Source organism: Pyrus communis, chromosome 14 (assembly GCF_963583255.1).
Source record: "Pyrus communis chromosome 14, drPyrComm1.1, whole genome shotgun sequence".
NCBI classification, from domain to species: domain Eukaryota; kingdom Viridiplantae; phylum Streptophyta; class Magnoliopsida; order Rosales; family Rosaceae; genus Pyrus; species Pyrus communis.
The window spans coordinates 648,696-664,275 of record NC_084816.1 but is presented as its reverse complement, the minus strand read 5'-3'; the positions used below and the strand labels follow the sequence as shown (position 1 = coordinate 664,275).

At 37.4% G+C, this 15,580-nt stretch overlaps 1 protein-coding gene across 2 annotated transcripts; it reads right to left on the bottom strand.

Annotated features, from left to right (window-relative positions):
- Nucleotides 1–1,281: 1,281 nt before the first annotated feature.
- LOC137716240 (uncharacterized) lies at nt 1,282–13,765 on the bottom strand. Of its 2 annotated transcripts, none has more exons than XM_068455665.1 (8): nt 13,354–13,765; nt 12,914–13,019; nt 12,493–12,585; nt 12,203–12,398; nt 6,814–6,992; nt 6,241–6,452; nt 5,841–6,001; nt 1,282–1,485 (listed from the first exon to the last, which is right to left on the bottom strand). In XM_068455665.1, exons 1-8 carry the CDS (start codon nt 13,685–13,687, stop codon nt 1,318–1,320), a joined length of 1,449 nt encoding a protein of 482 aa, XP_068311766.1. In that variant the 5' UTR covers nt 13,688–13,765; the 3' UTR covers nt 1,282–1,317. The 2 variants fall into 2 exon arrangements, with proteins under 2 accessions (XP_068311766.1, XP_068311765.1); XM_068455664.1 differs by lacking the exon at nt 1,282–1,485 and adding an exon at nt 4,733–5,226.
- Nucleotides 13,766–15,580: the final 1,815 nt, after the last annotated feature.

Sequence of the window (15,580 nt, the reverse complement as noted above, 5' to 3'; positions counted from 1 at the left end):
AGTTGGGTCATTTTTAGTTTGACTACTTTAATATGAGGCTTGTACTAATCATTAAACAAAACTTATAACATGGTTTTTTATTAAAACTAAAACTTTTTAAGTTATCTCTGTTAGTTTTTCTTAAAATAAATAATAAATTAAGAAAGGGAATGACGAGGTTAGCAAAAGTACAACTTCCTTGACATTTCGTAGAATATGCACTAGTCGATTTCACGTTTATATGTGTGTACATGTGTGTATTATTAATCTATATGTGGTGCGTGCGTGTGTGTATACAAGGCTCATAATTGGAAATTAACAAACGTATCTCTCCTCGACCAAAAACCAATAAACAAACCCATCTCTCCCTCTCTCTCCTTTCCACAAGAATGAAGGCATGTTTGCAGCAAGTAAACAAAATCTTCACTGGCGCGTTGGATAATGACCTGGAAGCAACTGCACCTGTCGAGCCACCACCAGCAGCAGCTGCCGCCAGCTCTAGGCCGCCTAGGAAGCACAACTTTGATTGGGCAACGATTATTCTGGCGTATTGCTTGTCAACGGCAATTGCAATGGCTCTCGTACCCATCCAACTTCACTCCAAGCAGCTCCCTCTAACCTTTTGCTTTCTCGGTCTCGCAATCACACTCTCGTTTTCTAGCATCTTGGTTAGCAAGTTCATTCAGAACTCCAAATGTCCACGAATCGTAGTGCATCTCTTCCATTATTTCGGTGTTTTCTCTGGAGTGACCGCCTTCTTCGTTTCCATCACAATCCCATTTCCTCTCTGGTTCAAGTGTACTGCATCTGTCATCTATGCGGCCTCAGGCTTTGTAATACTATTTTGTCACCACTACTACAACTGATCAGATGCATCCAGCAAGAATTAAAATAATTCCAGAAAATAAAAAAGCATTCGAAGTAGAGAATTGAATTGCAATGTTTGAATATTACTCAGATGTATGTGTGTTCTAGAATTAAGACAGTTTGTGTGATATGGGTGAATCTTGTTGCAAAACACTTGTATCTAGATTTATTTTGGGAAGTGTTATTGACACTTCAAAAATCTCATTCTACACTCCTCACAAGTGTTTTTTTTTTTTTTTTTTTTTTTTCAAATGTAAAATGTTTGGATTGTAGAATGAGATTTTTGGAGTGACAATAACAATTCCTGTTATTTTAAGAGTAGCTATTCGTGTGATGTACCATCTTAAGCAGTTGGGACTCCCCAAATAATAGAAGAATATACTTCAGTACGCAAATTCAATCTGGGACTCTGTGAAAGGCACAAACTCTTCGATAGAAAAGCTCTCAGCTGAGACTCCTTGCTGTACACCATCAAGTGAAAGGATAGAAGTTCGAAAAGAGCAAACTGCCTAGAAGAATGTACGCAGCAGAGTATGCCCAAACTATATATCCCCATCTCTTACCAGTACCACGAGATTTCATTATATACGACGCAAACCAATAGAGGGAAGGGCTGAAGGATAAGAAACGAGTAGCAACCTGTCAAACATGAAGCATTCAAAGTTATGATATCAATTTTCCAAATACAAACCTTGCCAGAAAAATAACATAATAATACCAGTAAAGAGCACAAGCTGAAAACCAAGATGGTGATTACTAATCTATTATGCCATTCTGATCACAAGGCAGCATCTTCGCACCATCTTTGGAAGAAAACTTTACTCGTCATCTAACTAACTGAAAAGTTTTAGTCTTGGTGCATACAAATTTGGAAATACATGCATAGTTCGGAGTTTTTTGTGAGTCGGTTCTATTCAAATTTTAAAACTTCAGCATGATTAACCTTTACATGATTGGTTAATCTTCATCTATAAAGCTTTTCGTCCCTGAAACAATTTGTCAATTACAAGGGGAAACAAGCAATTCATTCCCTCTAGCTTGCTTTTTCCATTGAAAGATAAAATAAATCATGATGCCCGTGATGATCGAATTTCTTTTGTTTTAACATCAGAATCCAAATATAAAATCAAAAATTTCACAAAATTATATTGATCAAGTCGAAGAGAAAACCATGATTTTCAAGAAGCTGAAATTTAGTATTCCACATTTCTCAAATACTCCTAGCTTAAATAACGTGAAATCCCTGAGCCAGTGGCAGAACCGTAAATAAGTGGAAATTCGGTTAAAAACAAATGAACAGTGCAACTGCAATCCTTACGTTAGTAATACGTTTTGCATAACATGTCTTTAAAATCTCTTTTTAAAAGACTGTCTTTAAAATCTCTTTTTAAAAGACATGTCTAAAGGGCGTCTTTTTTTTGGAGAATCTGGAAAGGCGTCTTTTTGCGGGACACTAAAGACATGTCATTTTGCTAGACACACCATTTATAACAATAATGTTATCCTTACCATATTTTTATATCATAATTGTATACCATTTTAGATGATATATGATATGAAATGTTAATCAATAATTAATAAAAAGATTGTTAATTAAATGATGATTATGGTATACGAGAAGTCTTATTCTTCCACTTAAGATTATTTAAGTGTTCTAATTAATAAAAAGATTGAAATTAAATGATGTAGTTTGTCCAACTCATCTGCCACCTAAGATGGTAAATAAATGTGGTATAAAATTAGAGAGCATTTTGCTTGCCACCATTTAGTGTGATGTATGCTCACCACCATATTTATCATTATTAAATGAGTTTGAATTTTGAGATCCATATAGTGGATAGACACAAATCTCAAAATTCAAATTCATCTAACGATGATAAATAGGATGATGAACATACATCAAATAATTAGTCATGAACAAAAATACATTCATAAAATTATGATAAGAATAACATTACTCCATTTATAATCCGTACGTTTTGCTAGACATGTTTTTTTCTAGATATGTCTTTTTTCTAGACATGTCTTTTTGCTACATTATTTTACTATGACATGTCTTTTTGTACACTTCAGGAAGAAAAAGAAACCAATGTTTCGACTGAATTATTTCATTCTTCTCTTTTCAATTCGTCTACTTTTCATTAACAAGACATTTCTGCGGCCACTGCCGAAGAGGATATTTCTTTTTAATTATAAAAAAAATGGAAAATGCACACTTAGGTTGTACTTTTTCTTTATTTTTAATAAACAAATAAACGATATAATTTAGATTATTTTACTAGACATGTCTTTTTGTACACATCAGGGAGAAAAAGAAACCAATGTTTCGACTGAATTATTCTTTCATTCTTCTCTTTCCAATCTCTCTCTCTCTCTCTCTCTCGTCCACCTTTTCATTAACAAGACATTTCTGCCGCCACTGCCGAAGAGGATATTTCTTTTTAATTATAAAAAAATTGAAAATGCACACTTAGGTTGTACTTTTTCTTTATTTTTAATAAACGATATAATTTACATTAATTATGGAAAGAAAGTGGAATAAATCTCACAATAAACTTAATCATAATATGTTTCATATTTGTTTTTGACGATAATCAAACTTAAGACCTCTTACTCACAAATAAAGAGAAATACCATTAAGACTGTAGTATTAAATGACTACATAATTATATTTTTAGAGTGATAACAATAATTTTTAAAAGATTAAAATAAATAATAAATTTAGAAGGGGCAAATGACGAGGTTAGCAAAAGTACATGACATTTCGTAGAATATGCACTCGTGGTTTTCACGTTTATAATTCTATATGTGTGTGTGTATATATGTATCATGAGCGATTATTTGGAAATTAACAAACGTATCTCTCCCCGACCAAAAATCAATAAACAAACCCATCTCTCCCTCTCCCCTTTCCACAGGAATGAAGGCATGCTCATGTTTGCAGCAAGTAAACAAAATCTTCACTAGCGCGTTGGATAATGACCTGGAAACAACTGCACCTGCCGAGCCACCACCACCAGCAGCTGCCGCCAGCTCTAGGCCGCCTAGGAAGCACAACTTTGATTGGGCAACGATTATTCTGGCGTATTGCTTGTCAACGGCAATTACAATGGCTCTCGTACCCATCCAACTTCACTCCAAGCAGCTCCCTCTAACCTTTTGCTTTCTCGGTCTCGCAATCACTCTCGTTTTCTAGCATCTTGGTTAGCAAGTTCATTCAGAACTCCAAATGTCCACGAATCATAGTTCATCTCTTCCATTATTTCGGTGTCTTCTCTGGAGTGACCGCCTTCTTCGTTTCCATCACAATCCCATTTCCTCTCCGGTTCAAGTGTACTGCATCTGTCATCTATGCGGCCTCAGGCCTTGTAATACTATTTTGTCACCACTACTATAACTGATGAGATGCATCCAGCAAGAATTAAAATAATTCCAGAAAATAAAAAAGCATTCGAGAGGAGAGAATTGAATTGCAATGTTTGAATATTACTCATATGTATGTGTGTTCTAGAATTAAGACAGTTTGTATGATATGGGTTAATCTTGTTGGAAAACACTAGTATCTAGATTTATTTTAAGAGTAGCTATTTGTACCATCACGTATACCCATCTCTTTAATGGAGGTAGGGTCCGCAAACTCATGTGAATACAAATAAATGGTAACAATAACATTTTTGTTATTTTAATGTTTGGTATTTTGGATCTAACCCGTTGGTAATGGGGTTTCATTTCCTTATTAAGCCAACGCATATGAATACAAATAAATTGTAAGAGTAACACTTTTGTTATTTTAATGTTGGGTATTTTGGGCCTAACTCGTTAGTATTAGGTTTTTGTTTTTTTTCCTATTAGGGATAGGTCAGTTTTCTATATTTATATGGTACTTTGTAACTCTATAAAATAAAACGTTAGTCACGATGTAGCTTTTTGAAGTTTTATAGTCATTTCGACAATTTTGTTTGTTTAATAATATTCTTATCATTTATAAAAACTATATATAACATGCAGAAAGGAACAAAACTGTCGCCTCTTCGGGACCGACAGTCACACGATGCTTATACACAGGGGCAAGCAACTAAAGATATTAAGCAGTGGGACTCCCCAAACAATAGAAGAATATCCGTCAGTATGCAAATTCAATCTGAGACTCTCTGAAACGCACAAACTCTTTGATAGAAAAGCTAACAGCCGAGACTCCTTGCTGTAAAACCATCAAGTGAAAGGATAGAAGTTCGAAAAGAGCAAGCTGCCTAGAAGAATGTACGCAGCAGAGTATGCCCAAATTATATATCCCCATCTCTTACCAGTACCACGAGATTTCATTATATACGACGCAAACCAATAGAGGGGAGGGCTGAAGGATAAGAAACGCGTAGCAACCTGTTCAAAGTTATGATATCAATTTTCCAAATACAAACCTTGCCAGAAAAATAACATAATAATACCAGTAAAGAGCACAAGCTGAAAACCAAGATGGTAATCACTAATCTATTATGCCATTCTGATCGCAAGGCAGCATCTTCGCACCATATTTGGAAGAAAACTTTACGCGTCATCTAACTAAGTGTAAAGTTTTAGTCTCGGTGCATACAAATTTGGAAATACATGCATAGTTCGGAGTTTTTTGTGAGTCAGCTCTATTCAAAATGTAAAACTTGAGCATGATTGGTTAATCTTCATCTATCAAGCTTTTCGTCCCTGAAACAATTTGTCAATTTCAAGGGGAAACAAGCAACTGATTCCCTCTAGCTTGATTTTTCCATTGAAAGATAAAATAAATCATGATGCCAGTGATGATCGAATCTCTTTTGTTTTAACATCAGAATCCAAATATAAACCCAAAAATTTGACAAAATTATATTGATCAAGTCGAAGAGAATTACTGACAACCATAATTTCATGAAGCAGAAATTTAGTATTCTATATTTCTCAAATACTCCTAGCTTAAATTTTTTTGGCAAGATAAAGAACTTTAAGAGGGAATAAAATCAAACCTGCACATGCATGACAAAAAATGCGGTGGCTGCCATAAATCCCAAATGCAGAATACATGGAAGCACAGCAACAGACAAGTATCCTTGCTTTGCTAATACTTTATGTTCTTCTGAGAGTAAAGCAGGACCATCTATGTTCACTTGCTTCCTTGTGCGATTTTCTGTTACATTTGCAAACGATTGATTACACGCTGTTGAAAGCCAGCATGAATGGAAGAGAAACAATATTCCAAAAATACTGATTAGGTCATGCATAATAAAACAATTGGATGCATGTGCACATATTGATTTATGCTAAACGATTGATTTACTAGCTTCACACATGTCAACAGAATAAGCTATAAAGCAATGACAGTAATAATATGTCAATCACAAGGCAATGGCTGTTTAAAAGTAATACCCTGACTTCTGGAGGAGTATTCTGCTAGAGAAAAGAGCACAGCAGCAGAATCTTTATCCTCAGGAGGAGCATGAAAACCCAAAGAGAAGAACTTTTCCGGCTTTGACTTTGCGTAATGGACGATTGAGCAAAGTGCGAGAGACAATATTGGTGAAGCCAGCAGAAAGTTTGGCAACTGTTTAACTTGGAAATATCTCAAGAAACCTACTCCCCTGGCATGAAGGTAAACCATCAACTATGAATATCTTTCTATTTATTCCAATTTTTTATATTTATCCTGTATTTGCACGGTATAACTATAAGTATAACAAGATGAAACAGTACAGATGTATATAGAGCTAATCCAATTACCATTCCTTAAAAAGTAAAATATTAATTTGTATCTTATACACAATAGACTATCCTTTATTACTATTTATTAATGATTTTCCAATAATCAGCAGAACAAGGACTATTTTCGTAACATTGCTCTTCAACAACAATTGACAGTAATGATTGTCAACCTTTAGCTAGACACAAAAAAAAAAAGGTGTTAATCCGATGAACAAGCATTGGTGATTAAAGATCACATACCAATAGTGACTCTGAATATAATTGTACAACAAAGGGACTCTTGCTTTGCACCAGGGTCTCATATCGGACGGAAGATGTCCAAGACAAAGATTGTTGTATCCGTATGCTTGAAATGCAATAAAAGGAACAAATATACATATGCAGCGCAGAGCTCCACCAACAACAGCCTGCAATGCCAACTGCCACAGAAATTAAAATTACTAAGCAGTCATCCTCTTGATAAGTATAAATCAACAAATTGCGTTGTGCTACATAATTGACATGTTCTGTTTTCTTTGATATTGTATAATAATATTCTAACTGCATCTACATGGTATGGAGTTATATGATTTGCTGAATGAAAGTCTACTTATATGGAACTGAGTATGATAAAATATGAACCCGCTAGGGTTTCGTGGGTTCTAGGGTTTAAGCCATGAGAGAGAAGTGTTGAAGATGGTTTTGTATATTTGCTTAATGAAACAATTACAAGATGAAACATATATATAGGGAAGAAAAAGAACATAAACCTAATTTTGCCTAACTTACCTAACTTGCTTGACTATGGTAACTTGCCTAACTTTGAACAAGAAAATTGACTAGCCTACCATTATTCCAACATGTTTATTTCATGCATTTTAATTGCTTAATACTCCCCCTCAAGGTGGAATGTGAATGTCAATCACACCCATCTTGCCAAGTAATGAGTGAAACATCCCTTGTCCAAGTGGCTTGGTAAATATATCAGCCAACTGTGCTCCAGTACGAACGTAGGCTGTCGTGATAACCCCTGATTGAATACGTTCACGAACAACATGACAATCGATTTCTATGTGTTTGGTACGCTCGTGGAACACAGGATTGGCTGCTATATGAAGAGCCGCTTGATTGTCACAATGCAGTTTTGCTGGCACATGATGATCAACTCGTAAGTCAGCTAACAAGTATTTCATCCATGTGAGTTCACACGTCGCAGAGGCCATGGCACGATACTCTGCTTCTGCTGAAGATCGAGAAACGGTGGTTTGTTTCTTAGTCTTCCAAGATACCAATGCTCCTCCAAGGAATATGCAATAACCCGTGACAGATCTCCTTGTAATTGAACATCGAGCCCAATCGGCATCACAATATCCAGCCAAGATTAGGTCCCCCTTTGAAGGAAATAGAAGTCCTTGTCCAGGTGCCCCTTTCAAGTATCGCAAGAGACGATGGACTGCATCTAAATGTGGTTTTCTTGGTTGTTGCATGTATTGGCTGAGTACATGAACTGCATATGAAATTTCCGGTCTAGTGATAGTAAGGTAAATAAGTTTACCAACAAGTCTCCTATACTTCGAGGCATCATGAAGAACTTGCCCTTCTGTTGGAGATAACTTCAAATTTTCTTCCATGGGAAATTTTGCAGGTTTGACACCCAGTAAGCCGGCTTCATCAAGAATGTCAAGCGTGTATTTCCGTTGTGAGATAGAAATACCTTGAGATGACCTAGCCACCTCTACGCCGAGAAAGTATTTTAATGGTCCCAGATCCTTGATTCGAAACTGAGTGTGAAGAAACTGTTTGAGATCACGAATGGCCTCTTCATCATTGCCTGTGATGATCATGTCATCAACGTAGATTAGTATAGCTGTGAATGAGTGATCACGTACCTTAGTGAACAAGGAATAGTCGGCCTTGGATTGTTGATACCCAGCTTGGTGTATAGCAGTGGAAAATTTGTGAAACCAGCTTCGAGAGGCTTGTTTAAGCCCATAAAGTGACTTGTTGAGTCGGCATACATTGTGCTCCCCCTGACGACGAAGACCAGGAGGCAGTTGCATATAGACTTCTTCCTCAAGATCTCCATGGAGGAAGGCATTTTGAACATCCATTTGGTGAAGAGACCAATGACGAACAGAAGCGACGGCCAAAAGACATCGGACGGTAATAAGTTTGGCAACTGGGGCGAAAGTCTCTTTGTAATCGATACCTTCACGTTGTGTAAAACCCTTGGCAACAAGGCGAGCTTTATAACGCTCGACAGACCCATCTGAATGATACTTGACCTTGTAAACCCATTTACAACCAATAGCTCGATGCCCGGGAGGGAGACGAGTGAGAGTCCAAGTCTGATTTTGTTCCAAGGCTAGGAGTTCAGCTTGCATGGCGGCTTGCCATGCAGGATCACTATTAGCTTGCTCAAAGGTAGTGGGTTCAACAATGTTGGAAATAGCACAAGCAAAAGAACGGTGTGAAGAAGAAAGATGAGCATAAGAAACATAGTGAGATAAAGGGTAACGTGTACCTGACATGGAAGAGGAGGTGGCACTGGGAGCAAGAGAGTGTACATGATATAAATGATAGCCCTGAAGTCGTACGGAGGGTTGTGGAGGACGGTTGGAGTGGCGAATGGCAAGGGGAAGAGGGGAGGGAGCAGGCTCGGTGATGAGAGGGTCCGAGGAAGGGTTGGTGGCATGGATAGGGGGTGTGACTTGTGGTGGGTCGTGCGGTGGGTCGTGTGGTGTGTCGTGGGATGGAAGGGGGATGGGAGTGGTGGTAGGGGCAGGTGAGTCGATGGTAGTATCAAGGGGAAGAGGGAGAACAACACTGTCAAGTTGGTGATCTGGGGGTTGAGAAAGAAAGGGAAAGGTGTCCTCATGAAAGATCACATCACGGGAGGTGGAGAATTTGTGGGTAGTGAGATCATAAACACGGTACCCCTTTTGACCAAGAGGATATCCAACAAATATGCATTTCCGAGCACGTTGATCAAACTTGTGTGTGGGAGTGAGATTTGTGGCATAGCATAAGCAACCAAACACACGCAAGTGATGAAAATCTGGAGGTGTACAATGTAAAAGCTCAAATGGGGTTTTGTGATGGAGGAGTGGTGTTGGTAAGCGATTGATTAAATAACATGCCGTTTGAACACTTTCCCCCCAAAAAATTAAAGGTAAATTGGCTTGAAAACGAAGTGCTCGCCCAACATTTAAAAGATGGCGATGTTTTCTTTCAACGACCCCATTTTGTTGGGGAGTAGAAGGACAAGAAGTGTGAAACACAATACCCTTGCTATCAAAAAAGGGACGTAAAGAAATGAATTCAGCCCCATTATCTGCCCTAATCGTCTTGATCATGCGATTGAATTGTGTTTGAACCCAAGCAATAAAAGAACGTAACAACCCTTGTGTTTCAGATTTTAAACGCATAAGATGGATCCAAGTAAATCGTGAATAATCATCAACAATAGTCAAAAAATATCTAGCCCCTGAATGAGAATTGACTCGATGAGGTCCCCAAATATCACAATGTATTAAATCAAAAGGTGCTTGAGATGAAATAAAGCTTGACGGAAAAGACAAACGAGTTTGTTTAGCAAGGGGACAAATGTCACACAAATGGCTAGAATCAAACATAATAGTTGGAACTTGCTTGGTCAAAAGTTGTAAGGGACCGGTGGAGGGATGTCCTAACCGTCGGTGCCAAAGGTTTGAATGATGGTTGACATTGTGAGCTAAATGAGGATTTTGTGTTGACGACAAGTAATAGAGCCCATTATATCGCTTGCCCAGGCCAATCGTCCTCCTCGTAGCCATGTCCTGTATCACACAAAAGGTAGGAAAGAAAATCACTATGCATTGTAGAGACTCAGTGAGTTTGCTAACGGATAACAAATAAACTTGAAAATTTGGAACATGTAACACATCATCAAGTTTAAGAAGAGGAGTTGCTTGGACGGAACCAACAGATTCTATAATGGCTTTTCCCCCATTCGGCATTTGTACATAATCACACATAGATTTCTTGTGAAGCAAGTGAGATGAAGGAGATATATGATCCGTTGCCCCACTATCAATGATCCAATATAGGTTTTTCTGTGGTAAGGCTCCTGACATTTTAGACAAAGGTGTAAGAGTACCTGTGGCGTTTGCAAAATGGTGAGGATTACCATCCAAGTTGTTTTTCTTGAGCATGGCCATGATTTGGTTGTACTCTTCAGGAGTGAACTTGGGGCTGTCACCGTTGGTTTTATGATGGTGCTGATCCGTGACTGTGGCGACTTCACTGCCAGTCTTTATTTGATTAGCCGCAGGTTTCTTCTTGTTAGGAGGAATCATCTTTTTGCCATGGTATTTGTGCCCCGGTGGAAAGCCATTGAGATAGAAACACCGATCTACGGTATGATATTTTTGATCACAATATGAGCATTTAATAGAGGAGTTACCTCGTTGTGCAGCAGATTCCCTATGGCTTGTCAAATGCATCGCATGCAAACTGTTGTTATGACGAGTGAGAGATACCTCCACTTGTTTCTCTTGTTGTAAAACAAGAGAGTATGCCTTCCGAGTGTCGGGAAGTGGCTGCATCAACAAGATTTGCCCACGTACTGCGGCATAGGACTCGTTTAATCCCATGAGAAACTGCATCACTCTTTCCTTTTCATCACGTTCATTGATCTTCTTCAAACCCCCACAAGTGCATGTTGAGGGCTCATGATAGGACGTCAATTCATCCCACAATGCCTTTAGTTTGGTGTAGTAGACTGAGATCGATTGTTGCTCCTGTCTGTGCTCAACAATTTCTCTCTTAATTTGGTAAACACGTGAATCGTTCCCTTGAGAGAAACGATCACGCAAGTCAGCCCACACATCTGCTGCTGAAGTGTAGTAGGAAACGCTGCTTGCAATGTCTTCATGTACAGAATTCAGGATCCATGCGAGAACCATGTCATTGCATCGTTGCCACAATGCAAATTGTTTATCTGTTTCAGCAGGTGCGTCAATGGTTCCATCGACCAAACCTAGCTTGTTCTTAGCACTTAGACTGATGCGCATAGCACGGCTCCATGTGTTGTAGTTGTCTCCTTGAAGGGTTTTGGAGACCAAGATGTTCCCAGGTTGATCAGAGGGGTGTAATAAAAACGGGTTCGAGAGATCAGTAGCCATTTCTAATGGTTTTGTGTTGGTTCCTGAATCACTCATGATGACGATGTTGTTGGTTGTGGTGCGGAAGCGTTGAAGATAGGTGGGGTATTCAGAGTCACCAGAAACGGTGCTCTGATACCATGATAAAATATGAACCCGCTAGGGTTTCGTGGGTTCTAGGGTTTAAGCCATGAGAGAGAAGTGTTGAAGATGGTTTTGTATATTTGCTTAATGAAACAATTACAAGATGAAACATATATATAGGGAAGAAAAAGAACATAAACCTAATTTTGCCTAACTTACCTAACTTGCTTGACTATGGTAACTTGCCTAACTTTGAACAAGAAAATTGACTAGCCTACCATTATTCCAACATGTTTATTTCATGCATTTTAATTGCTTAATAGAGTAGGCAAAATAAATTATTGATAATCATGATACCGAAGCTTAATCTTTCATATGTATCAGCTTAAAATCATAAATAAAAGAAAAAAATTGAAACCTACAAAAGGACGCTTTCTCAAGAAAACAGCATCATAGGCCTGATGCATAGTCTGAAAACAGAAATAACCAGCATTAAGCACTCCATTGGACCTTGAAAATCCTGAAAGAGCAAACCAAAGAACAGCAATGACATCTTTTCCAGATATTAGATGGTACAATCCTCCAACTGAAAAAAGGGCGAACAATGTCTCCGAATATCTGCAGTATAAAGCAGATGAAAACATCAGCCTGATGCAATATCATAGGTATCATAGGTACCAACTAGAAAGAAACAAAAGAAAAGGGAAATTACATTGATGAATAGAATATGGAAGCTGGATTGAAGCAAAACAAAACTGAAGCCCTCACTGCTGCTTCTTGGTCCTTCAAAATGACAACTGAAAGCCTGTTAAAGTGACAAGGGAAAGACTTAAGTAATCAAAAGTGTTAAACCAATCAAAAAGTCAATGTAAAACAATCAAGGGCAGCCAATTGGATCCAGGTTGATAATACTATAGCTCCTTATTCTCTAAAACTTCATTCTGATATATATCTACAATCTTTCCTTTTAATTATTGATAAAATCCAATTTCAGAGAATAAGGGCCTCATTAAGGTGGCAGACAAGATCTAATTATTGCTGGAATGAAACACAATTGAAGATGCCAAATGGTTATAGTCCGGATAAAGCTTTTCCGAATCGAATTGAAATTATGAAAATCCTAACTAGCTCACCTGTATAAATAAACTGCCGCAAACACGAAGCCAATGTTATTAATGACATAGCCGGATAATCCCAACACAGCTCTTTGCCCAATAACTGGAACCAACGGCGCCAAAACTGAAACACAAAGCACAGCTGCTAATTACAAAAAAAGCACTTATTCAAACTCAACGAACTGATACGAACACCAATTGGGTATGCTTAAAGTTCAGAAATTGCCAATTGGGTAAGCTCAAAGTTCACAAATTGCCAATTGGGCAAGCTCAAAGTTCACAAATTGCCAATTGGGTAAGCTTAAAGTTCAAAATATGTCATTTTGGTAAGCTCAAGTTTCACAAATTTCAAATTGGGAAAGCTCAAAGTTCACAAATTGCAAATTAGGTATTGCTTGAAACCGTAGAACTAACAATTCCAAAATGGCATTACTGAAAGCTCATAATCTGAGCCTAACCTGTGCGGGATAAGAACGACATGCAAAGAGGAAGAAGGGGGAAGAAGGCGTAGGTCTGCTCGTACTCGTAGCCACACTCTGCAATCCGAACAAAGTAGACACTGTCCCATACAATGCTGGACTCGATAGCCAAACCCAGGGAATGAAAGAGAACGTTTTTTTGTGAGGGGATGGTAGATAGGCAATCGGGATTGATGGAGGCGGAGGTGTCGTAGGAGGACAAGAGAGTCCGCCATAGGAGGATAAGAGTCAGGACTAGGAGTCTGGACTGGATTGCTGATCTGATCACTGTGGCTTCATGGTGGAGATTCGGTGAGAATTTGGTCGGAGGCATTTGGGTTTGGTTACAGAACTCCTATCCGCTCGGAGAAGAGGGACAGAAATGATTGGGGGTCTATGCAATTTCACGGACACCGCTTATTTACAAATGCTCGCAATGGGTTGCTACGCCTCCATTCTAGCTAAATCCACATGTAAAGTGGGATCCTTTTGGGGATTTTATTTGACTAAATGGTAGCAATCTTCAATTTTAACTGAATTGAAACAATAGTCTTTTAACTAAAAATTCATTACTAATGGTCTCTCAACTTTTATTCAATTGGAAAAATAGTTCATCAACTTTAACCCAATTGTAGCAATAATCCTTCCAAGCTAACTCATTTTGACAAAATTTTAACGGTTAACGAAAATTACTATAGCTACACGTTTTGATGAGTGGACCAATGATTTTAGTTGAAGGATCATTGCTTCAATTTAATCAAAGTTAAGGAACTATTGTTACAATTTACTCAATTTATTTCTAGGATTTTACCGTTTCGATTCGATCACATTCCTCTTTATTTGGTCTATTTCCTTTTTCTAAGCTTCACGAAATTGAAATAATAGAAAGAGAGAGGGTTGTTTGTTTGCTTAATTAGAATTTGAGTTTCGCTAATTGCTCTTACGTATAAGGTGTGATTTATAACTAACACCTATGTGCTGGTGTGGTCTGGTTATATGGTTTACTACCTGTTTTTGTGATCCACGCACATGACCTAAATATTGATAGAGAGAGTGGTCCATTAATCTACCTTAAACTAGAAGTCTATGTCCATACGTTATTTGCCTTTAAATTTTGCAGTAAAAAGGAATATGCAAATGCATATTTAATTAGGGATGTGATATCCACACACTCCATTTTACTTCTCACATATCTTTTTAATTTTCGACCGTCGGATCAGATGAATTGAAAAAGATCAATGGACAGAAATTATCAAGGAGTGTGTGAAAAGTATAATGAAGTGTGTGGATAGCACACCTCTTTAATTATACAACTTTACCTAATCTTTATCCATACATTATAAATTGTTGAATTTTATGTTCATCTCCTCGGGTGGTGTTAGCCATAATATCTTTGAGGGATAAGGGATTATCATGTCCCTGCTATCTTAAGTTTGTAGATGATAATTCTTTTTTTTTTTTTTCTTTTTGCTATGAACTTGAGATGCAGGACATTAAAATATTCAAAAATGTCAATAAAGTTTTCCGTTTTGTGAGAATAGCTTCAAAAAAATTAAAGAAGTGTGCGAAAAGTTCTTGAATTTTTATCATTGGATTCCTTTATAAGTATTTATCCTCACTCTTTTTAGACCTTATTTATAGAAAAATCACTCTAAAACAATAAGCATGGTACCAATCTTGATGGACTTGTGAGATTGCACTTTTGGAATGGAAAGAAAACCAATTGGAGAATTATAAACACACCTTTTTTTTTTTTTTTTTTTTTTTACATACTCCGCTTAAACTTATTTTTTTAATTTATTTAATCGATGATAAAAAATAAAATAAAAAAAATAAGTGAAAAGCCTTAAGAATTGTGTAAAAATCAGCTCGAAACCAAATTTACTGCATCATGAGCACATTGAAATTTCTGAATAGTAAAAGCATTTTATCACATGGGGAAGAGGTGAAACCCTTGTGTCTAAAAGCAAAACAAGTCCACATGGGAAGGGAGGGGATCCTTTCTGGATTCTTTCTACTAAATCTATCAAATTCATTAATTCGGACTTTTGAAATTTGATCTAATAACTAAAATTAATATAACTTTTAAAAGAGCTCATATTTTTAACCGTTTGATCAAATTTCAAAGATCAAGATTAGTGAATTTGATAGAAGAGATCTAGAGACAATCCATGTCCCATGGGGGAGAGGTGAAACCCAAATTTCTGGCAGTGAAAGCTTCTTTATG